Genomic DNA, 23,993 nt, shown 5'->3' on the forward strand with positions numbered 1-23,993 from the left:
CTATATAATCTTTATAATATATTGCAATAATAAACATCTGTATAATATCTATATAATCTTTATAATATATTGTAATAATAAACATTATCTGTATTATATCTATATAATCTTTATAATATATTGTAATAATAAACATCTGTATAATATCTATATAATCTTTATAATATATTGCAATAATAAACATCTGTATTATATCTATATAATCTTTATAATATATTGTAATAATAAACATCTGTATATTCGGCCTGTAGGTAAGAGCGTCTGCTAAATGTCTAAAACGTTAAAATTGGGTACTTCATCCACCACTGGTCTCTACTATGGAGCTCTGGGACGCAATTCTTCCTCCGCTCCGCTAGATGGCGCTGTGAATGACTTCCCAATGGCAGAAGTCCAAATGTGTTGTTGTTAGCGACACAGCTGTGTGCTTGTTTGCTGTCGGACGGAGAAGAGGAAAAAGATGGCAGGGCGCGGGAAACGAAAAACTAAATCTACTCCCCAGGTATTGTCATTTTTAAGTTCCATAAACCCAGCAGTCTACGAGCAATATATTTGTGGGAACAGTGATAGGATGGTTTGAGCCAGCGAGCTATGCAGCAGGTGGAATGTTTGTCTTCTTGCGCTAGAAAGCACGGATGGGGCCACTATGGCACTTACATGGCTGTCTAGCTAGCTAGCCTATTGGTCCTGCTTCGTGCTAGCTAGCTAACAAACTCAACGTGTCTCCAAACATTTTCCATTTTTAGCAGTAAGCTTCGGTTATAGTACTGTTTTCCCAAGATATAGTAGCCAGATCAATATATTATTATAACTGGCTAACAAGCCGATAACCGTTGACAGGATCCCATCGGCTTTTTGCAGAGCGAACCGCTCAGGGTAATGTTCATTAGGACACACCGTAGCAAATCGATTTGCAACGGAAAACGAGCGTTTCTTATTGTAATCCCGGGCGCGTTCAGCAGGACGCAACGTTCAGATGAAAATAGACTATTGTAGAACAAACATGCCTCTCTGACATGTAGAATAAGTAATCACATCGTCTCTATTCATGGCATTTCAATCTGCAACTGAACGTGGCCCTGGTAGTCCCTCCCCTTTCTCAGTCCGTTTATTCCATTTGGTGTCTAACGAATACACCTAGTTATCCAACACATCTTCAAACTTGACTGAACCAGCTGCTGCAACGTCCAACTGTTTACACTAGCGTAGTGAATTGAATTTCACCGACCGACCCGTTGTTCTTCAGGAGTCGGACTCTGCCAACGGGGAGTTGAAGAAGAAAGCCCGGCCAGAGGAGCCGACAGCCGGACCGACCTCTGCTGAGGTGCCGACCGGACTGAGGGAGGAGGTGGAGGGGCTCTATAAGCTCCGGATGCCCGAAGACTTCTACCTCTTCTGGGACTTCTGCTCTTGGCTCAGCCCCGACAACCCCCGGGGTAGGATCACTCACTCACCCACAACCAGCCCCCTGACAACCCCCGGGGTAGGATCACTCACTCACCCACAACCAGCCCCCTGACAACCCCCGGGGTAGGATCACTCACTCACCCACAACCAGCCCCCTGACAACCCCCGGGGTAGGATCACTCACTCACCCACAACCAGCCCCCTGACAACCCCCGGGGTAGGAACACTCACTCACCCACAGTCCGCATCACTCCAGTCAGTCCCATCTGTCTATAACACACTCACCCACAGTCCGCATCACTCCAGTCAGTCCCATCTGTCTATAACACACTCACCCACAGTCCGCATCACTCCAGCCAGTCCCATCTGTCTATAACACACTCACCCACAGTCCGCATCACTCCAGTCAGTCCCATCTGTCTATAACACACTCACCCACAGTCCGCATCACTCCAGTCAGTCCCGTCTGTCTATAACACACTCACCCACAGTCTGCATCACTCCAGTCAGTCCCATCTGTCTATAACACAGTCCGCATCACTCCAGTCAGTCCCGTCTGTCTATAACACACTCACCCACAGTCCGCATCACTCCAGTCAGTCCCATCTGTCTATAACACACTCACCCACAGTCCGCATCACTCCAGTCAGTCCCATCTGTCTATAACACACTCACCCACAGTCCGCATCACTCCAGTCAGTCCCATCTGTCTATAACACACTCACCCACAGTCCGCATCACTCCAGCCAGTCCCATCTGTCTATAACACACTCACCCACAGTCCGCATCACTCCAGCCAGTCCCATCTGTCTATAACACACTCACCCACAGTCCGCATCACTCCAGTCCCATCTGTCTATAACACACTCACCCACAGTCCGCATCACTCCAGTCAGTCCCATCTGTCTATAACACACTCACCCACAGTCCGCATCACTCCAGTCAGTCCCATCTGTCTCTAACACACTCACCCACAGTCCGCATCACTCCAGTCAGTCCCATCTGTCTATAACACACTCACCCACAGTCCGCATCACTCCAGTCCCATCTGTCTATAACACACTCACCCACAGTCCGCATCACTCCAGTCAGTCCCATCTGTCTATAACACACTCACCCACAGTCCGCATCACTCCAGTCAGTCCCATCTGTCTATAACACACTCACCCACAGTCCGCATCACTCCAGTCAGTCCCATCTGTCTATAACACACTCACCCACAGTCCGCATCACTCCAGTCAGTCCCATCTGTCTATAACACACTCACCCACAGTCCGCATCACTCCAGTCAGTCCCATCTGTCTCTAACACACTCACCCACAGTCCGCATCACTCCAGTCAGTCCCATCTGTCTATAACACACTCACCCACAGTCCGCATCACTCCAGTCAGTCCCGTCTGTCTATAACACACTCACCCACAGTCCGCATCACTCCAGTCAGTCCCGTCTGTCTATAACACACTCACCCACAGTCCGCATCACTCCAGTCAGTCCCATCTGTCTATAACACACTCACCCACAGTCCGCATCACTCCAGTCAGTCCCATCTGTCTATAACACACTCACCCACAGTCCGCATCACTCCAGTCAGTCCCATCTGTCTATAACACACTCACCCACAGTCCGCATCACTCCAGCCAGTCCCATCTGTCTATAACACACTCACCCACAGTCCGCATCACTCCAGTCAGTCCCATCTGTCTATAACACACTCACCCACAGTCCGCATCACTCCAGCCAGTCCCTATCTGTCTATAACACACTCACCCACAGTCCGCATCACTCCAGTCAGTCCCGTCTGTCTATAACACACTCACCCACAGTCCGCATCACTCCAGTCAGTCCCATCTGTCTATAACACACTCACCCACAGTCCGCATCACTCCAGTCAGTCCCGTCTGTCTATAACACACTCACCCACAGTCCGCATCACTCCAGTCAGTCCCATCTGTCTATAACACACTCACCCACAGTCCGCATCACTCCAGTCAGTCCCTATCTGTCTGTAACACACTCACCCACAGTCCGCATCACTCCAGTCAGTCCCATCTGTCTATAACACACTCACCCACAGTCCGCATCACTCCAGCCAGTCCCATCTGTCTATAACACACTCACCCACAGTCCGCATCACTCCAGTCAGTCCCATCTGTCTATAACACACTCACCCACAGTCCGCATCACTCCAGCCAGTCCCATCTGTCTATAACACACTCACCCACAGTCCGCATCACTCCAGTCAGTCCCATCTGTCTATAACACACTCACCCACAGTCCGCATCACTCCAGTCAGTCCCATCTGTCTATAACACACTCACCCACAGTCCGCATCACTCCAGTCAGTCCCATCTGTCTATAACACACTCACCCACAGTCCGCATCACTCCAGTCAGTCCCGTCTGTCTATAACACACTCACCCACAGTCCGCATCACTCCAGTCAGTCCCATCTGTCTATAACACACTCACCCACAGTCCGCATCACTCCAGTCAGTCCCATCTGTCTATAACACACTCACCCACAGTCCGCATCACTCCAGTCAGTCCCATCTGTCTATAACACACTCACCCACAGTCCGCATCACTCCAGTCAGTCCCGTCTGTCTATAACACACTCACCCACAGTCCGCATCACTCCAGTCAGTCCCGTCTGTCTATAACACACTCACCCACAGTCCGCATCACTCCAGCCAGTCCCATCTGTCTATAACACACTCACCCACAGTCCGCATCACTCCAGTCAGTCCCATCTGTCTATAACACACTCACCCACAGTCAGCATCACTCCAGTCAGTCCTATCTGTCTATAACACACTCACCCACAGTCCGCATCACTCCAGTCAGTCCCATCTGTCTATAACACACTCACCCACAGTCCGCATCACTCCAGTCAGTCCCATCTGTCTATAACACACTCACCCACAGTCCGCATCACTCCAGCCAGTCCCATCTGTCTATAACACACTCACCCACAGTCCGCATCACTCCAGTCAGTCCCATCTGTCTATAACACACTCACCCACAGTCCGCATCACTCCAGCCAGTCCCATCTGTCTATAACACACTCACCCACAGTCCGCATCACTCCAGTCAGTCCCATCTGTCTATAACACACTCACCCACAGTCCGCATCACTCCAGTCAGTCCCATCTGTCTATAACACACTCACCCACAGTCCGCATCACTCCAGTCAGTCCCATCTGTCTATAACACACTCACCCACAGTCCGCATCACTCCAGTCAGTCCCGTCTGTCTATAACACACTCACCCACAGTCCGCATCACTCCAGTCAGTCCCATCTGTCTATAACACACTCACCCACAGTCCGCATCACTCCAGTCAGTCCCATCTGTCTATAACACACTCACCCACAGTCCGCATCACTCCAGTCAGTCCCATCTGTCTATAACACACTCACCCACAGTCCGCATCACTCCAGTCAGTCCCGTCTGTCTATAACACACTCACCCACAGTCCGCATCACTCCAGTCAGTCCCATCTGTCTATAACACACTCACCCACAGTCCGCATCACTCCAGCCAGTCCCATCTGTCTATAACACACTCACCCACAGTCCGCATCACTCCAGTCAGTCCCATCTGTCTATAACACACTCACCCACAGTCCGCATCACTCCAGTCAGTCCCATCTGTCTATAACACACTCACCCACAGTCCGCATCACTCCAGTCAGTCCCATCTGTCTATAACACACTCACCCACAGTCCGCATCACTCCAGTCAGTCCCATCTGTCTATAACACACTCACCCACAGTCCGCATCACTCCAGCCAGTCCCATCTGTCTATAACACACTCACCCACAGTCCGCATCACTCCAGTCAGTCCCATCTGTCTATAACACACTCACCCACAGTCCGCATCACTCCAGTCCCATCTGTCTATAACACACTCACCCACAGTCCGCATCACTCCAGTCAGTCCCTATCTGTCTATAACACACTCACCCACAGTCCGCATCACTCCAGTCAGTCCCATCTGTCTATAACACACTCACCCACAGTCCGCATCACTCCAGTCAGTCCCGTCTGTCTATAACACACTCACCCACAGTCCGCATCACTCCAGTCAGTCCCATCTGTCTATAACACACTCACCCACAGTCCGCATCACTCCAGTCAGTCCCATCTGTCTATAACACACTCACCCACAGTCCGCATCACTCCAGTCAGTCCCATCTGTCTATAACACACTCACCCACAGTCCGCATCACTCCAGTCCCATCTGTCTATAACACTCACTAACCCACAACCAGCATCACTCCAGTCAGTCCTATCTGTCTATAACACTCACTAACCCACAACCAGCATCACTCCAGTCAGTCCCATCTGTCTATAACACTCACCCACAACCAGCATCACTCCAGTCAGTCCTATCTGTCTATAACACTCACTAACCCACAACCAGCATCACTCCAGTCAGTCCTATCTGTCTATAACACTAACCCACAACCAGCATCACTCCAGTCAGTCCTATCTGTCTATAACACTCACTAACCCACAACCAGCATCACTCCAGTCAGTCCTATCTGTCTATAACACTCACCCACAACCAGCATCACTCCAGTCAGTCCTATCTGTCTAAAACACTAACCCACAACCAGCATCACTCCAGTCAGTCCTATCTGTCTAAAACACTCACTAACCCACAACCAGCATCACTCCAGTCAGTCCTATCTGTCTATAACACTCACCCACAACCAGCATCACTCCAGTCAGTCCTATCTGTCTAAAACACTAACCCACAACCAGCATCACTCCAGTCAGTCCTATCTGTCTAAAACACTCACTAACCCACAACCAGCATCACTCCAGTCAGTCCTATCTGTCTATATTAGGAAGGTGTCCTTTATGTTTTGTACACTAGGTGTATATAGGGAATAGGGTGCTATTTGGGATGTATCCTCTACATTCTACAGTAGGCCATCTCCTGGTACTAGTCTTCATGAAATCATGAACACCTTCCTAATATTGAGTTGAGCCCCCCCCCCCCCCCCTCCTTGCCCTCAGAACATCCTCGATTCTTCGGGGCATGGACTCTACAAGGTGTCGAAAGCGTTCCACAGGGATGCTGGCCCCATGTTGACTCCAATGATTCCCACAAGTTGTGTCAAGTTGGCTGGATGTCCTTTAGGTGGTGGACCATTGTTGATACACACGGGGTTAATACAGGTTAATACAGGTTAATACAGGTTACTACAGGTTAATACATGTCCCCTGTAGCTCAGTTGGTAGAGCGTGGCGCTTGCAACGGCAGGGTTGTGGGTTCGTTTCCCACGGGGGGGGGCAAGTATGAAAATGTATGCACTCACTAACTGTAAGTCGCTCTGGATAAGAGCGTCTGCTAAAATGACTAAAATGTTAAATGTAAAATGAAACTGTTGAGCGTGAAAAACCCAGCAGCGTTGCAGTTCTTGACACACTAACCGGTGCGCCTGGCACCTACTACCATACCCCGTTCAAAGGCACTTCAATCTTTTGTCTTGCCCATTAACCCTCTGAATGGCACACACACACAATCCATGTCTCAATTGTCTAAATGCTTAAAAATCCTTATTTTAACCTGTGACATCAATAAGGGATCCTGGCTTTCACCTGGTCAGTCTATGTCATGGAAAGAGCAGGTGCTCCTAATGTTTTGTGCACTCGGTGTAATACAAGGATCATATTAACAACATATCATTCCTCCCGCTCTCTCTAGACGCGCTGAAGGAAATTCTGGGTTTGAAGTTGGTTGGCCCATTTGACATCCTGGCGGAGGCCCACCGTAACTCAGCCAACCCCCGGCCCAACTACCACCTCCACTGGAGGTTCTTCTACGACCCTCCTGAGTACCAGACCGTAATACAGGGGAGTGGGGAGAACCTGCTACACATAGGTTACTACAGGTAATGACCCTACTACACATGGGTTACTACAGGTAATGACCCTACTACACATAGGTTACTACAGGTAATGACCCTACTACACATGGGTTACTACAGGTAATGACCCTACTACACATGGGTTACTACAGGTAATGACCCTACTACACATAGGTTACTACAGGTAATGACCCTACTACACATAGGTTACTACAGGTAATGACCCTACTACACATAGGTTACTACAGGTAATGACCCTACTACACATGGGTTACTACAGGTAATGACCCTACTACACATAGGTTACTATAGGTAATGACCCTACTACACATAGGTTACTACAGGTAATGACCCTACTACACATAGGTTACTACAGGTAATGACCCTACTACACATAGGTTACTACAGGTAATGACCCTACTACACATAGGTTACTATAGGTAATGACCCTACTACACATAGGTTACTACAGGTAATGAACCTACTACACATGGGTTACTACAGGTAATGACCATACTACACATAGGTTACTACAGGTAATGACCCTACTACACATGGGTTACTACAGGTAATGACCATACTACACATAGGTTACTACAGGTAATGACCCTACTACACATGGGTTACTACAGGTAATGACCCTACTACACATAGGTTACTACAGGTAATGACCCTACTACACATAGGTTACTATAGGTAATGACCCTACTACACATAGGTTACTACAGGTAATGACCCTACTACACATAGGTTACTATAGGTAATGACCCTACTACACATAGGTTACTATAGGTAATGACCCTACTACACATAGGTTACTATAGGTAATGACCCTACTACACATAGGTTACTACAGGTAATGACCCTACTACACATAGGTTACTACAGGTAATGACCCTACTACACATAGGTTACTACAGGTAATGACCCTAATACACATAGGTTACTACAGGTAATGACCCTACTACACATGGGTTACTACAGGTAATGACCATACTACACATAGGTTACTACAGGTAATGACCCTACTACACATGGGTTACTACAGGTAATGACCCTACTACACATAGGTTACTACAGGTAATGACCATAATACACATAGGTTACTACAGGTAATGACCCTACTACACATGGGTTACTACAGGTAATGACCCTACTACACATAGGTTACTACAGGTAATGACCGTAATACACATAGGTTACTACAGGTAATGACCATACTACACATAGGTTACTACAGGTAATGACCCTACTACACATAGGTTACTACAGGTAATGACCCTACTACACATAGGTTACTACAGGTAATGACCCTACTACACATGGGTTACTACAGGTAATGACCCTACTACACATAGGTTACTACAGGTAATGACCATAATACAGGGGAGTGGGGAGAACCTGCTACACATGGGTTACTACAGGTAATGACCATAATACACATGGGTTACTACAGGTAATGACCCTACTACACATAGGTTACTACAGGTAATGACCATACTACACATGGGTTACTACAGGTAATGACCCTACTACACATAGGTTACTACAGGTAATGACCCTACTACACATGGGTTACTACAGGTAATGACCCTACTACACATAGGTTACTACAGGTAATGACCATACTACACATAGGTTACTACAGGTAATGACCCTACTACACATAGGTTACTACAGGTAATGACCATAATACAGGGGAGTGGGGAGAACCTGCTACACATGGGTTACTACAGGTAATGACCATAATACACATAGGTTACTACAGGTAATGACCCTACTACACATGGGTTACTACAGGTAATGACCATACTACACATAGGTTACTACAGGTAATGACCGTAATACACATAGGTTACTACAGGTAATGACCCTACTACACATAGGTTACTACAGGTAATGACCCTACTACACATAGGTTACTACAGGTAATGACCCTACTACACATAGGTTACTACAGGTAATGACCATAATACACATAGGTTACTACAGGTAATGACCATACTACACATAGGTTACTACAGGTAATGACCATACTACACATGGGTTACTACAGGTAATGACCCTACTACACATAGGTTACTACAGGTAATGACCATACTACACATAGGTTACTACAGGTAATGACCATACTACACATAGGTTACTACAGGTAATGACCATACTACACATGGGTTACTACAGGTAATGACGTTACTACACATGGGTTACTACAGTTAATGACCATACTACACATGGGTTACTACAGGTAATGACCATACTACACATGGGTTACTACAGGTAATGACCCTACTACACATAGGTTACTACAGGTAATGACCGTAATACACATAGGTTACTACAGGTAATGACCCTACTACACATAGGTTACTACAGGTAATGACCCTACTACACATAGGTTACTACAGGTAATGACCATACTACACATGGGTTACTACAGGTAATGACCATAATACACATAGGTTACTACAGGTAATGACCCTACTACACATAGGTTACTACAGGTAATGACCATACTACACATAGGTTACTATAGGTAATGACCATAATACAGGGGAGTGGGGACAACCTGCTACACATGGGTTACTACAGGTAATGACCCTACTACACATAGGTTACTACAGGTAATGACCCTAATACACATAGGTTACTACAGGTAATGACCCTACTACACATAGGTTACTACAGGTAATGACCCTACTACACATAGGTTACTACAGGTAATGACCCTACTACACATAGGTTACTACAGGTAATGACCCTACTACACATAGGTTACTACAGGTAATGACCCTACTACACATAGGTTACTACAGGTAATGACCATACTGCACATAGGTTACTACAGGTAATGACCATACTACACATGGGTTACTACAGGTAATGACCCTACTACACATAGGTTACTACAGGTAATGACCATACTACACATAGGTTACTATAGGTAATGACCATAATACAGGGGAGTGGGGACAACCTGCTACACATGGGTTACTACAGGTAATGACCGTAATACACATAGGTTACTACAGGTAATGACCCTACTACACATAGGTTACTACAGGTAATGACCCTACTACACATAGGTTACTACAGGTAATGACCATACTACACATAGGTTACTACAGGTAATGACCCTACTACACATGGGTTACTACAGGTAATGACCATACTGCACATAGGTTACTACAGGTAATGACCATAATACACATGGGTTACTACAGGTAATGGATCACATAAATATCTCTCTAGGTTTCCATCAAATTTGCGACATTTTCATGTGAATATTATAAATTCTGCACACAAAAATGCACATTTTCCCATCACAGGTGTGTTTCCATCAAACTGGCTTGTTGAGGAGGCTCTGTGTGATGACTCAGTGCACATGAACACTGCTGTTCTTAAGTTTTCATGTACAGGCGGAATGTATCGTCACGCTCACTAGTGGTTAGACGGGAGTTTAGTCTTGATAAACCGTCCTGTGTTTTCCAGAGAGGAACAGCATCCCTTTCACAACATATTTATCTCCCCCTCTATTTTCCAGAGATAGTCCGGACTCCCTGCCTGTGTTCCTAGGGGAGAATGAAGCCAAGAAGGGCTGTACCATCACGCAGATGGGGGACAACATGTTTGCTGCTGTCCAGTGAGTGTCCTCCACTAACTAACTAACACACACACACAGCACATGGACCATTTAAACTAACACAATGACAAGACAATCCACTGGTTGGAGTGATTACTTATCAAGACTCTCACATTACTTATCAAGACTCTCATTACTTATCAAGACTCACTCTCTCCTCCCTCATCCCCTCTCCTCACTCTCTCCTCCCTCACCATCCCCTCACTCTCTCCTCCCTCACCATCCCCTCACTCTCTCCTCCCTCACCATCCCCTCACTCTCTCCTCCCTCACATCCCTTCACTCTCTCCTCCCTCACCATCCCCTCACTCTCTCCTCCCTCACATCCCCTCACTCTCTCTTCCCTCACCATCCCCTCACTCTCTCTTCCCTCACCATCCCCTCACTCTCTCTTCCCTCACCATCCCCTCTCTCTCCTCCCTCACCATCCCCTCACTCTCTCCTCCCTCATATCCCCTCACTCTCTCCTCCCTCACCACCCCCTCACTCTCTCCTCCCTCACCACCCCCTCACTCTCTCCTCCCTCACCATCCCCTCACTCTCTCCTCCCTCACCATCCCCTTACTCTCTCCTCCCTCACCATCCCCTCACTCTCTCCTCCCTCACCATCCCCTCACTCTCTCCTCCCTCACCATCCCCTTACTCTCTCCTCCCTCACCATCCCCTCCCTCACCATCCCCTCACTCTCTCCTCCCTCACCATCCCCTCACTCTCTCTTCCCTCACCATTCCCTCACTCTCTCTTCCCTCACCACCCCCTCACTCTCTCCCTCACCATCCCCTCACTCTCTACTCCCTCACATCCCCTCCCTCACCAACCCTCTCTCTCTCCTCCCTCACCACCCCCTCACTCTCTCCTCCCTCACCATTCCCACTCTCTCCTCCCTCACATCCCCTCACTCTCTCCTCCCTCACCATCCCGCTCTCTCTCCTCCCTCACCATCCCCTCACTCTCTCTCCATCTCTTCCTCCCCCTCTCTCTCTCCTCCCTCACCATCCCCTCTCTCTCCTCCCTCACCATCCCGCTCTCTCTCCTCCCTCACCATCCCTTCACTCTCCCCCCTTCTCTATCTCTCCCTCCTGTTCTCTCTCCTTCAGTCTGTTTCTGGGTAGGAAGAGGAAGGAGAGGGGCGGGCGTAAGGAAGGGGGCAGGACTCTGGAGAACCTGGGGGAAGAGTTAAGAGAGAGGGCGGAGTCTCTGGGCTTTTCTCTGGAGCAGAAGACCAAAGGCATGAAGCAGAGAGACAAGAAGGTAACCCAGTACTGACACAGTACTGACACAGTACTAGAAGGTAACCCCCCTACTGACACAGTACTAGAAGGTAACCCCCCTACTGACACAGTACTGACACAGTACTAGAAGGTAACCCCCCTACTGACACAGTACTGACACAGTACTAGAAGGTAACCCCCCTACTGACACAGTACTAGAAGGTAACCCCCCTACTGACACAGTACTAGAAGGTAACCCCCCTACTGACACAGTACTGACACAGTACTAGAAGGTAACCCCCCTACTGACACAGTACTGACACAGTACTAGAAGGTAACCCCCCTACTGACACAGTACTAGAAGGTAACCCCCCTACTGACACAGTACTAGAAGGTAACCCCCCTACTGACACAGTACTGACACAGTACTAGAAGGTAACCCCCCTACTGACACAGTACTGACACAGTACTAGAAGGTAACCCCCCTACTGACACAGTACTGACACAGTACTAGAAGGTAACCCCCCTACTGACACAGTACTAGAAGGTAACCCCCCTACTGACACAGTACTAGAAGGTAACCCCCCTACTGACACAGTACTAGAAGGTAACCCCCCTACTGACACAGTACTAGAAGGTAACCCCCCTACTGACACAGTACTATAAGGTAACCCAGTACTGACACAGTACTAGAAGGTAACCCCCCTACTGACACAGTACTAGAAGGTAACCCCCCTACTGACACAGTACTAGAAGGTAACCCAGTACTGACACAGTACTAGAAGGTAACCCCCCTACTGACACAGTACTAGAAGGTAACCCCCCTACTGACACAGTACTAGAAGGTAACCCCCCCTACTGACACAGTACTAGAAGGTAACCCCCCTACTGACACAGTACTAGAAGGTAACCCCCCTACTGACACAGTACTATAAGGTAACCCAGTACTGACACAGTACTAGAAGGTAACCCCCCTACTGACACAGTACTAGAAGGTAACCCAGTACTGACACAGTACTAGAAGGTAACCCAGTACTGACACAGTACTAGAAGGTAACCCCCCTACTGACACAGTACTAGAAGGTAACCCCCCTACTGACACAGTACTAGAAGGTAACCCCCTACTGACACAGTACTAGAAGGTAACTCCCCTACTGACACAGTACTAGAAGGTAACCCCCCTACTGACACAGTACTGACACAGTACTAGAAGGTAACCCCCCTACTGACACAATACTAGAAGGTAACCCCCCTACTGACACAGTACTGACACAGTACTAGAAGGTAACCCCCCTACTGACACAGTACTGACACAGTACTAGAAGGTAACCCCCCTACTGACACAGTACTAGAAGGTAACCCAGTACTGACACAGTACTAGAAGGTAACCCCCCTACTGACACAGTACTAGAAGGTAACCCCCCTACTGACACAGTACTAGAAGGTAACCCCCCCTACTGACACAGTACTAGAAGGTAACCCCCCTACTGACACAGTACTAGAAGGTAACCCCCCTACTGACACAGTACTATAAGGTAACCCAGTACTGACACAGTACTAGAAGGTAACCACCCTACTGACACAGTACTAGAAGGTAACCCAGTACTGACACAGTACTAGAAGGTAACCCAGTACTGACACAGTACTAGAAGGTAACCCCCCTACTGACACAGTACTAGAAGGTAACCCCCCTACTGACACAGTACTAGAAGGTAACCCCCTACTGACACAGTACTAGAAGGTAACTCCCCTACTGACACAGTACTAGAAGGTAACCCCCCTACTGACACAGTACTGACACAGTACTAGAAGGTAACCCCCCTACTGACACAATACTAGAAGGTAACCCCCCTACTGACACAGTACTGACACAGTACTAGAAGGTAACCCCCCTACTGACACAGTACTGACACAGTACTAGAAGGTAACCCCCCTACTGACACAGTACTAGAAGGTAACCCAGTACTGACACAGTACTAGAAGGTAACCCCCCTACTGACACAGTACTAGAAGGTAACCCCCCTACTGACACAGTACTAGAAGGTAACCCAGTACTGACACAGTACTAGAAGGTAACCCCCTACTGACACAGTACTAGAAGGTAACCCAGTACTGACACAGTACTAGAAGGTAACCCCCCTACTGACACCGTACTAGAAGGTAACCCCCTACTGACACAGTACTAGAAGGTAACCCCCTACTGACACAGTACTAGAAGGTAACCCCCTACTGACACAGTACTAGAAGGTAACCCAGTACTGACACAGTACTAGAAGGTAACCCCCCTACTGACACAGTACTAGAAGGTAACCCCCCTACTGACACAGTACTAGAAGGTAACCCCCCTACTGACACAGTACTAGAAGGTAACCCCCCTACTGACACAGTACTAGAAGGTAACCCCCCTACTGACACAGTACTAGAAGGTAACCCCCCTACTGACACAGTACTAGAAGGTAACCCCCTACTGACACAGTACTAGAAGGTAACCCCCCTACTGACACAGTACTAGAAGGTAACCCCCCTACTGACACAGTACTAGAAGGTAACCCCCCTACTGACACAGTACTAGAAGGTAACCCCCCTACTGACACAGTACTAGAAGGTAACCCCCTACTGACACAGTACTAGAAGGTAACCCCCTACTGACACAGTACTAGAAGGTAACCCAGTACTGACACAGTACTAGAAGGTAACCCCCCTACTGACACAGTACTAGAAGGTAACCCAGTACTTACACAGTACTAGAAGGTAACCCAGTACTGACACAGTACTAGAAGGTAACCCCCCTACTGACACAGTACTAGAAGGTAACCCCCCTACTGACACAGTACTAGAAGGTAACCCCCCTACTGACACAGTACTAGAAGGTAACCCAGTACTGACACAGTACTAGAAGGTAACCCAGTACTGACACAGTACTAGAAGGTAACCCAGTACTGACACAGTACTAGAAGGTAACCCAGTACTGACACAGTACTAGAAGGTAACCCCCCTACTGACACAGTACTAGAAGGTAACCCCCTACTGACACAGTACTAGAAGGTAACCCCCCTACTGACACAGTACTAGAAGGTAACCCCCCTACTGACACAGTACTAGAAGGTAACCCCCCTACTGACACAGTACTAGAAGGTAACCCCCCTACTGACACAGTACTAGAAGGTAACCCCCCTACTGACACAGTACTAGAAGGTAACCCAGTACTGACACAGTACTAGAAGGTAACCCCCCTACTGACACAGTACTAGAAGGTAACCCAGTACTGACACAGTACTAGAAGGTAACCCCCCCTACTGACACAGTACTAGAAGATAACCCAGTACTGACACAGTACTAGAAGGTAACCCAGTACTGACACAGTACTAGAAGGTAACCCAGTACTGACACAGTACTAGAAGGTAACCCCCCTACTGACACAGTACTAGAAGGTAACCCAGTACTGACACAGTACTAGAAGGTAACCCCCCTACTGACACAGTACTAGAAGGTAACCCCCTACTGACACAGTACTAGAAGGTAACCCCCCTACTGACACAGTACTAGAAGGTAACCCCCCTACTGACACAGTACTAGAAGGTAACCCCCCTACTGACACAGTACTAGAAGGTAACCCCCCCTACTGACACAGTACTAGAAGGTAACCCCCCTACTGACACAGTACTAGAAGGTAACCCCCCTACTGACACAGTACTAGAAGGTAACCCCCCTACTGACACAGTACTAGAAGGTAACCCCCCTACTGACACAGTACTAGAAGGTAACCCCCTACTGACACAGTACTAGAAGGTAACCCCCCTACTGACACAGTACTAGAAGGTAACCCCCCTACTGACACAGTACTAGAAGGTAACCCCCCTACTGACACAGTACTAGAAGGTAACCCCCCTACTGACACAGTACTAGAAGGTAACCCAGTACTGACACAGTACTAGAAGGTAACCCAGTACTGACACAGTACTAGAAGGTAACCCCCCCTACTGACACAGTACTAGAAGGTAACCCCCCTACTGACACCGTACTAGAAGGTAACCCCCCTACTGACACAGTACTAGAAGGTAACCCCCCCTACTGACACAGTACTAGAAGGTAACCCCCCTACTGACACAGTACTAGAAGGTAACCCCCTACTGACACAGTACTAGAAGGTAACCCCCCTACTGACACAGTACTAGAAGGTAACCCAGTACTGACACAGTACTAGAAGGTAACCCCCCTACTGACACAGTACTAGAAGGTAACCCAGTACTGACACAGTACTAGAAGGTAACCCCCCTACTGACACAGTACTAGAAGGTAACCCAGTACTGACACAGTACTAGAAGGTAACCCCCCTACTGACACAGTACTAGAAGGTAACCCCCCTACTGACACAGTACTAGAAGGTAACCCCCCTACTGACACAGTACTAGAAGGTAACCCCCCTACTGACACAGTACTAGAAGGTAACCCCCCTACTGACACAGTACTAGAAGGTAACCCCCCTACTGACACAGTACTAGAAGGTAACCCAGTACTGACACAGTACTAGAAGGTAACCCCCCTACTGACACAGTACTAGAAGGTAACCCCCCTACTGACACAGTACTAGAAGGTAACCCCCTACTGACACAGTACTAGAAGGTAACCCCCCTACTGACACAGTACTGGAAGGTAACCCCCCTACTGACACAGTACTAGAAGGTAACCCCCCTACTGACACAGTACTAGAAGGTAACCCCCTACTGACACAGTACTAGAAGGTAACCCCCCTACTGACACAGTACTAGAAGGTAACCCAGTACTGACACAGTACTAGAAGGTAACCCCCCTACTGACACAGTACTAGAAGGTAACCCCCCTACTGACACAGTACTAGAAGGTAACCCCCCTACTGACACAGTACTAGAAGGTAACCCCCCTACTGACACAGTACTAGAAGGTAACCCCCCTACTGACACAGTACTAAAGGTAACCCCCCTACTGACACAGTACTAGAAGGTAACCCCCCTACTGACACAGTACTAGAAGGTAACCCCCCTACTGACACAGTACTAGAAGGTAACCCCCCCTACTGACACAGTACTAGAAGGTAACCCCCCTACTGACACAGTACTAGAAGGTAACCCAGTACTGACACAGTACTAGAAGGTAACCCCCCTACTGACACAGTACTAGAAGGTAACCCCCCTACTGACACAGTACTAGAAGGTAACCCAGTACTGACACAGTACTAGAAGGTAACCCCCCTACTGACACAGTACTAGAAGGTAACCCCCCTACTGACACAGTACTAGAAGGTAACCCCCCTACTGACACAGTACTAGAAGGTAACCCCCCTACTGACACAGTACTAGAAGGTAACCCCCCTACTGACACAGTACTAGAAGATAACCCCCCTACTGACACAGTACTAGAAGGTAACCCCCTACTGACACAGTACTAGAAGGTAACCCCCCTACTGACACAGTACTAGAAGGTAACCCCCCTACTGACACAGTACTAGAAGGTAACCCCCCTACTGACACAGTACTAGAAGGTAACATTCTAACTGGCCCCTGTCCGTCTCCAGGTGGTCACCAAGACGTTCCACGGAGCAGGCCTGGTGGTTCCTGTTGATCAGAATGATGTCGGTTACCGGGAACTGCCAGAGACGGACGGTAAGACTCTAGAACACTCTAGAACAGAGGTGGCAGCTAGGTTTGGCGTCAGGCCAATGTTTTTGGGAGCTCATAGTCAGCGGGCCAGAACATAATTAGTTCATAATATAAAACCCAATGCAAAGGCCTACACTACAAGTAGAACACTACCGAGTGGCGCAGTGGTCTAAGGCACTGCATCGCAGTGCTAGCTGTGCCACTAGAGATCCTGGTTCGAGTCCAGGCTCTGTCGCAGCCGGCCGCGACCGGGAGACCCATGGGGCGGCGCACAATTGGTCCAGCGTCGTCCAGGGTAGGGGAGGGAATGGCCGGCAGGGATGTGGGTTTGTTTCCCACGGGGGGCCAGTATGAAAAAAAACAACAACAACAAAAAAAAATTATGTATGCATTCACTAACTGTAAGTCGCTCTGGATAAGAGCGTCTGCTAAAATGACTAACATGTAAATGTAAACACTCTTGAACCCTTCAAATACTCCAGAACACTGTAGAATACTCTAGAACGCTCTATATATTAGCCCAAGAGAAGTTGAATGGAGTGTGCCAGTGCTCATTTTAACAAAGATGAACAGGTTTCAGAAACACTTTGCTAATAGATGTTGTGTGTGTGTGTGTGTGTTGTGTGTGTTGTGTGTGTTGTGTGTGTTGTGTGTGTGTGTGTAGCGGGTCTGAAGAGGGTGTGTAAGGCGATAGCGGAGGCCAGGTCTGATGAGGACAGGATGAAGACTTTCGGCCCACTTCAGGAGATGATCACCTTCGTCCAGTTCGCTAACGATGAGTGTGACTACGGCATGGGACTGGAGCTGGGCATAGATCTCTTCTGTTATGGATCACACGTACGCACACACACCCAAACACCTGTTCTCCACCGAAATATCATGTTGACACACTGATGTTGATCTCAGTGAAGAACCACCAACAGACATTAAAACCTCAGTTTCCTGTCTTCCATTGTGTCCGTCTAACCTCAGTTTCCTGTCTTCCATTGCCTGACCTCAGTTTCCTGTCTTCCATTGTGTCTAACCTCAGTTTCCTGTCTTCCATTGTGTGTCTGTCTGACCTCAGTTTCCTGTCTTCCATTGTGTGTCTGTCTAACCTCAGTTTCCTGTCTTCCATTGTGTGTCTGTCTAACCTCAGTTTCCTGTCTTCCATTGTGTGTCTGTCTAACCTCAGTTTCCTGTCTTCCATTGTGTGTCTGTCTAACCTCAGTTTCCTGTCTTCCATTGTCTGACCTCAGTTTCCTGTCTTCCATTGTGTGTCTGACTAATCTCAGTTTTCCTGTCTTCCATTGTGTCTGTCTAACCTCAGTTTCCTGTCTTCCATTGTGTGTCTGTCTAACCTCAGTTTCCTGTCTTCCATTGTGTGTCTGTCTAACCTCAGTTTCCTGTCTTCCATTGTGTGTCTGTCTAACCCCTGTTTCCTGTCTTCCATTGTGTCTGTCTAACCTCAGTTTCCTGTCTTCCATTGTCTGTCTAACCTCAGTTTCCTGTCTTCCATTGTGTCTAACCTCAGTTTTCCTGTCTTCCATTGTCCGTCTAACCTCAGTTTCCTGTCTTCCATTGTCTGTCTAACCTCAGTTTCCTGTCTTCCATTGTCTGTCTAACCTCAGTTTCCTGTCTTCCATTATGTCTGTCTAACCTCAGTGTCCTGTCTTCCATTGTGTCTGTCTAACCTCCGTTTCCTGTCTTCCATTGTCTGTCTAACCTACATTTCCTGTCTTCCATTGTGTGTCTGTCTAACCTCCGTTTCCTGTCTTCCATTATGTCTGTCTAACCTCAGTGTCCTGTCTTCCATTGTGTCTGTCTAACCTCCGTTTCCTGTCTTCCATTGTCTGTCTAACCTACATTTCCTGTCTTCCATTGTGTGTCTGTCTAACCTCAGTTTCCTGTCTTCCATTGTGTGTCCGTCTAACCTCAGTTTCCTGTCTTCCATTGTGTGTCTGTCTAACCTCAGTTTCCTGTCTTCCATTGTGTGTCTGTCTAACCTCAGTTTCCTGTCTTCCATTGTGTGTCTGTCTAACCTCAGTTTCCTGTCTTCCATTGTGTGTCTGTCTAACCTCAGTTTCCTGTGTCCCCCAGTACTTCTATAAGGTGATCAGGCAACTGCTGCCCATGGCCTACAGCCTGCTGAAGAGGGGCCTGTTCGGAGAGATCCTGGAGGCTCACCTCTCCAGCCGCTCCCACGCCAACCTGGACCAACTCACCTCAGCCTGAAGAAAACCACGGGAGAGGGATGGGTTGTTGTTTTCCATAAGCTCTGGCCACCGTGTCTTTTTATTAGTCTTGTTGTGGTGCTGCTGTCATTGAATGGTACCGGCGGTGTCTGTCTCTGTGTGTGCAAACGTCAAATAAAGTATTATATTCCTAAGAGACTGTTACTAGGTCCTGTCTGTCTGTTACTAGGTCCTGTCTGTCTGTTACTAGGTCCTGTCTGTCTGTTACTAGGTCCTGTCTGTCTGCTACTAGGTCCTGTCTGTCTGTTACTAGGTCCTGTCTGTCTATTACTAGGTCCTGTCTGTCTGTTACTAGGTCCTGTCTGTCTGTTACTAGGGCCTGTCTGTTACTAGGGCCTGCCTGTCTGTTACTAGGTCCTGTCTGTCTGTTACTAGGGCCTGCCTGTCTGTTACTAGGTCCTGTCTGTCTATTACTAGGTCCTGTCTGTCTGTTACTAGGTCCTGTCTGTCTGTTACTAGGTCCTGTCTGTTACTAGGTCCTGTCTGTCTGTTACTAGGGCCTGTCTGTCTGTTACTAGGTCCTGTCTGTCTGTTACTAGGTCATGTCTGTCTGTTACTAGGTCATGTCTGTCTGCTACTAGGTCCTGACTGTCTGTTACTAGGTCCTGTCTGTCTGTTACTAGGTCCTGTCTGTCTGTTACTAGGTCCTGTCTGTCTGTTACTAGGTCCTGTCTGTCTGTTACTAGGTCCTGTCTGTCTGTTACTAGGGCCTGTCTGTCTGTTACTAGGTCCGGTCTGTCTGTTACTAGGGCCTGTCTGTCTGTTACTAGGTCCTGTCTGTCTATTACTAGGTCCTGTCTGTCTATTACTAGGTCCTGTCTGTCTATTACTAGGGCCTGTCTGTCTGTTACTAGGGCCTGTCTGTCTGTTACTAGGGCCTGTCTGTCTGTTACTAGGTCCGGTCTGTCTGTTACTAGGGCCTGTCTGTCTGTTACTAAGTCCTGTCTGTTACTAGGTCCTGTCTGTCTGTTACTAGGGCCTGTCTGTCTGTCTGTTACTAGGGCCTGTCTGTCTGTTACTAGGTCCTGTCTGTCTATTACTAGGTCCGGTCTGTCTGTTACTAGGGCCTGTCTGTCTGTTACTAAGTCCTGTCTGTTACTAGGTCCTGTCTGTCTGCTACTAGGTCCTGTCTGTCTATTACTATGTCCTGTCTGTCTGTTACTAGGTCCCGTCTGTCTGTTACTAGGTCCTGTCTGTCTGTTACTAGGTCCTGTCTGTCTGTTACTAGGTCCTGTCTGTCTGTTACTAGGGCCTGTCTGTCTGTTACTAGGTCCTGTCTGTCTATTACTAGGGCCTGTCTGTCTTTTACTAGGGCCTGTCTGTCTGTTACTAGGGCCTGTCTGTCTGTTACTAGGTCCTGTCTGTCTGTTACTAGGTCCTGTCTGTCTATTACTAGGTCCTGTCTGTCTGTTACTAGGGCCTGTCTGTCTGTTACTAGGTCCTGTCTGTTACTAGGTCCTGACTGTCTGTTACTAGGTCATGTCTGTCTGTTACTAGGGCCTGTCTGTCTGTTACTAGGGCCTGTCTGTCTATTACTAGGTCCTGTCTGTCTATTACTAGGGCCTGTCTGTCTGTTACTAGGTCCTGTCTGTCTGTTACTAGGTCCTGTCTGTCTATTACTAGGGCCTGTCTGTCTGTTACTAGGGTCTGTCTGTTACTAGGGCCTGTCTGTCTGTTACTAGGTCCTGTCTGTCTATTACTAGGTCCTGTCTGTTACTAGGTCCTGTCTGTCTGTTACTAGGTCCTGTCTGTTACTAGGTCCTGACTGTCTGTTACTAGGTCATGTCTTGTCTGTTACTAGGGCCTGTCTGTCTGTTACTAGGGCCTGTCTGTCTATTACTAGGTCCTGTCTGTCTATTACTAGGGCCTGTCTGTCTGTTACTAGGTCCTGTCTGTCTGTTACTAGGTCCTGTCTGTCTATTACTAGGGCCTGTCTGTCTGTTACTAGGGTCTGTCTGTTACTAGGGCCTGTCTGTCTGTTACTAGGTCCTGTCTGTCTATTACTAGGTCCTGTCTGTTACTAGGTCCTGTCTGTCTGTTACTAGGTCCTGTCTGTCTATTACTAGGGCCTGTCTGTCTGTTACTAGGGTCTGTCTGTTACTAGGGCCTGTCTGTCTGTTACTAGGTCCTGTCTGTCTATTACTAGGTCCTGTCTGTCTGTTACTAGGTCCTGTCTGTCTGTTACTAGGTCCTGTCTGTCTATTACTAGGTCCTGTCTGTTACTAGGTCCTGTCTGTCTGTTACTAGGTCCTGTCTGTCTATTACTAGGGCCTGTCTGTCTGTTACTAGGGTCTGTCTGTTACTAGGGCCTGTCTGTCTGTTACTAGGTCCTGTCTGTCTATTACTAGGTCCTGTCTGTCTGTTACTAGGTCCTGTCTGTCTGTTACTAGGTCCTGTCTGTCTGTTACTAGGTCCTGTAGTTCCTCTGTTTCTCTTTACCAAAGCGATATTAGGGTCGTATTCAGGGGTGAGTCAAGTCTAGTTTATCTCCTAGGGATTTATCTCAATAGTGTAGTTTGGTCTCCTCCTAGGGGTGCATTTCAATCTAGTTTGGTCTCCTAGGGGTTGCATCTCAACTGTACACTTCTTTGGTATCCTAGGTGGACATCTCAATAGTCTAGTTTGGTATCCTAGGTGGACATCTCAATAGTCTAGTTTGGGCTCTAGGGGTGCATCTCAATAGTCTAGTTTGGTCTCCTAGGTGGACATCTCAATAGTCTAGTTTGGTCTCCTAGGTGGACATCTCAATAGTCTAGTTTGGTCTCCTAGGTGGACATCTCAATAGTCTAGTTTGGTCTCCTAGGTGGACATCTCAATAGTATAGTTTGGTCTCCTAGGTGGACATCTCAATAGTATAGTTTGGTCTCCCTAGGTGGACATCTCAATAGTCTAGTTTGGTCTCCTACTAAGGGTGCATCTCAAAAGTCTAGTTCTGTCTCGGGGTGCATCTCAATAGTCTGTTTTGGTCTCCTAGGGGTGCATCTCAAAAGTCTAGTTCTGTCTCGGGGTGCATCTCAATAGTCTTGTTTGGTCTCCTACTAGGGGTGCATCTCAATAGTGTATTTTTGATTTCCTAGATGGACATCTCAATATTAGAGTTTGGTCTCCTAGGGGTGCATCTCAATTGTCTACTTTGGCCTCGTAGGGGTGCATCTCAATAGTCTTGTTTGGTCTCCTACTAGGGGTGCATCTCAATAGTGTTTTTGGTTTCCTAGATGGACATCTCAATATTATAGTTTGGGCTCCTAGGGGTGCATCTCAGTAGTCTAGTTTTGTCTCCTAGGTGGACATCTCAATAGTCTACTTTGGCCTCCTTCTACGGGTGCATTTCAGTAGTCTAGTTTTGTCTCCTAGGTGGACATCTCAATAGTCTTGTTTGGTCTCCTACTAGGGGTGCATCTCAATAGTCTAGTTTGGTCTCTTACTAGGGGTGCATCGCAATAATGTTTTTGGTTTCCTAGATGGACATCTCAATATTAAAGAGTTTGGTCTCCTAGGGGGCATCTCAATTGTCCTGTTTGGTCTCCTAGGTGGACATCTCAATAATCTAGTTTGGTCTCCTAGGTGGACATCTCAATAATCTAGTTTGGTCTCCTAGGTGGACATCTCAATATTAGAGTTTGGTCTCCTAGGGGTGCATCTCAATAGTCTAGTTTGGTCTTCTAGGTGGACATCTCCGTCTTGTCATGAATCTGAGGGTTGGGTTGTCGATATCATAAATGGGAAGAAATTAAATTGATTTCCTTGCTTCTTCAAACCCCATTGGATGAGAAGGTCAGAGGTCCCTCCCCTCTGAGAAGGAGGCGAGGAGTCAAGGAAATGCAATTGAGATTCTCCTCATGGTGTAGTACCGGGCTGGCCAACCCTGTTTCTGGAGAGCTTCCCTCCACTTGGCCCAACCTTGTTCCTGGAGAGCTACCCTCCTGTTGGTCCAACCCTGTTCCTGGAGAGCTACCCTCCTGTTGGTCCAACCTTGTTCCTGGA

General features: G+C 47.8%; 1 protein-coding gene across 1 annotated transcript; it reads left to right on the forward strand.

Annotated features, from left to right (window-relative positions):
- Positions 1 to 385: 385 nt before the first annotated feature.
- LOC311116244 (histone PARylation factor 1-like) lies at positions 386 to 20,150 on the forward strand. Its single transcript, XM_084191354.1, has 8 exons — positions 386 to 499; positions 1,244 to 1,433; positions 7,124 to 7,310; positions 10,831 to 10,929; positions 12,026 to 12,179; positions 17,691 to 17,778; positions 18,440 to 18,612; positions 19,855 to 20,150. Exons 1-8 carry the CDS (start codon positions 458 to 460, stop codon positions 19,987 to 19,989), a joined length of 1,068 nt encoding a protein of 355 aa, XP_084047480.1. The 5' UTR covers positions 386 to 457; the 3' UTR covers positions 19,990 to 20,150.
- The last annotated feature ends 3,843 nt before the right edge of the window (positions 20,151 to 23,993 follow it).

Source organism: Coregonus lavaretus, assembly GCF_964263955.1.
Source record: "Coregonus lavaretus genome assembly, contig: HAP1_SCAFFOLD_2141, whole genome shotgun sequence".
NCBI lineage: Eukaryota > Metazoa > Chordata > Actinopteri > Salmoniformes > Salmonidae > Coregonus > Coregonus lavaretus.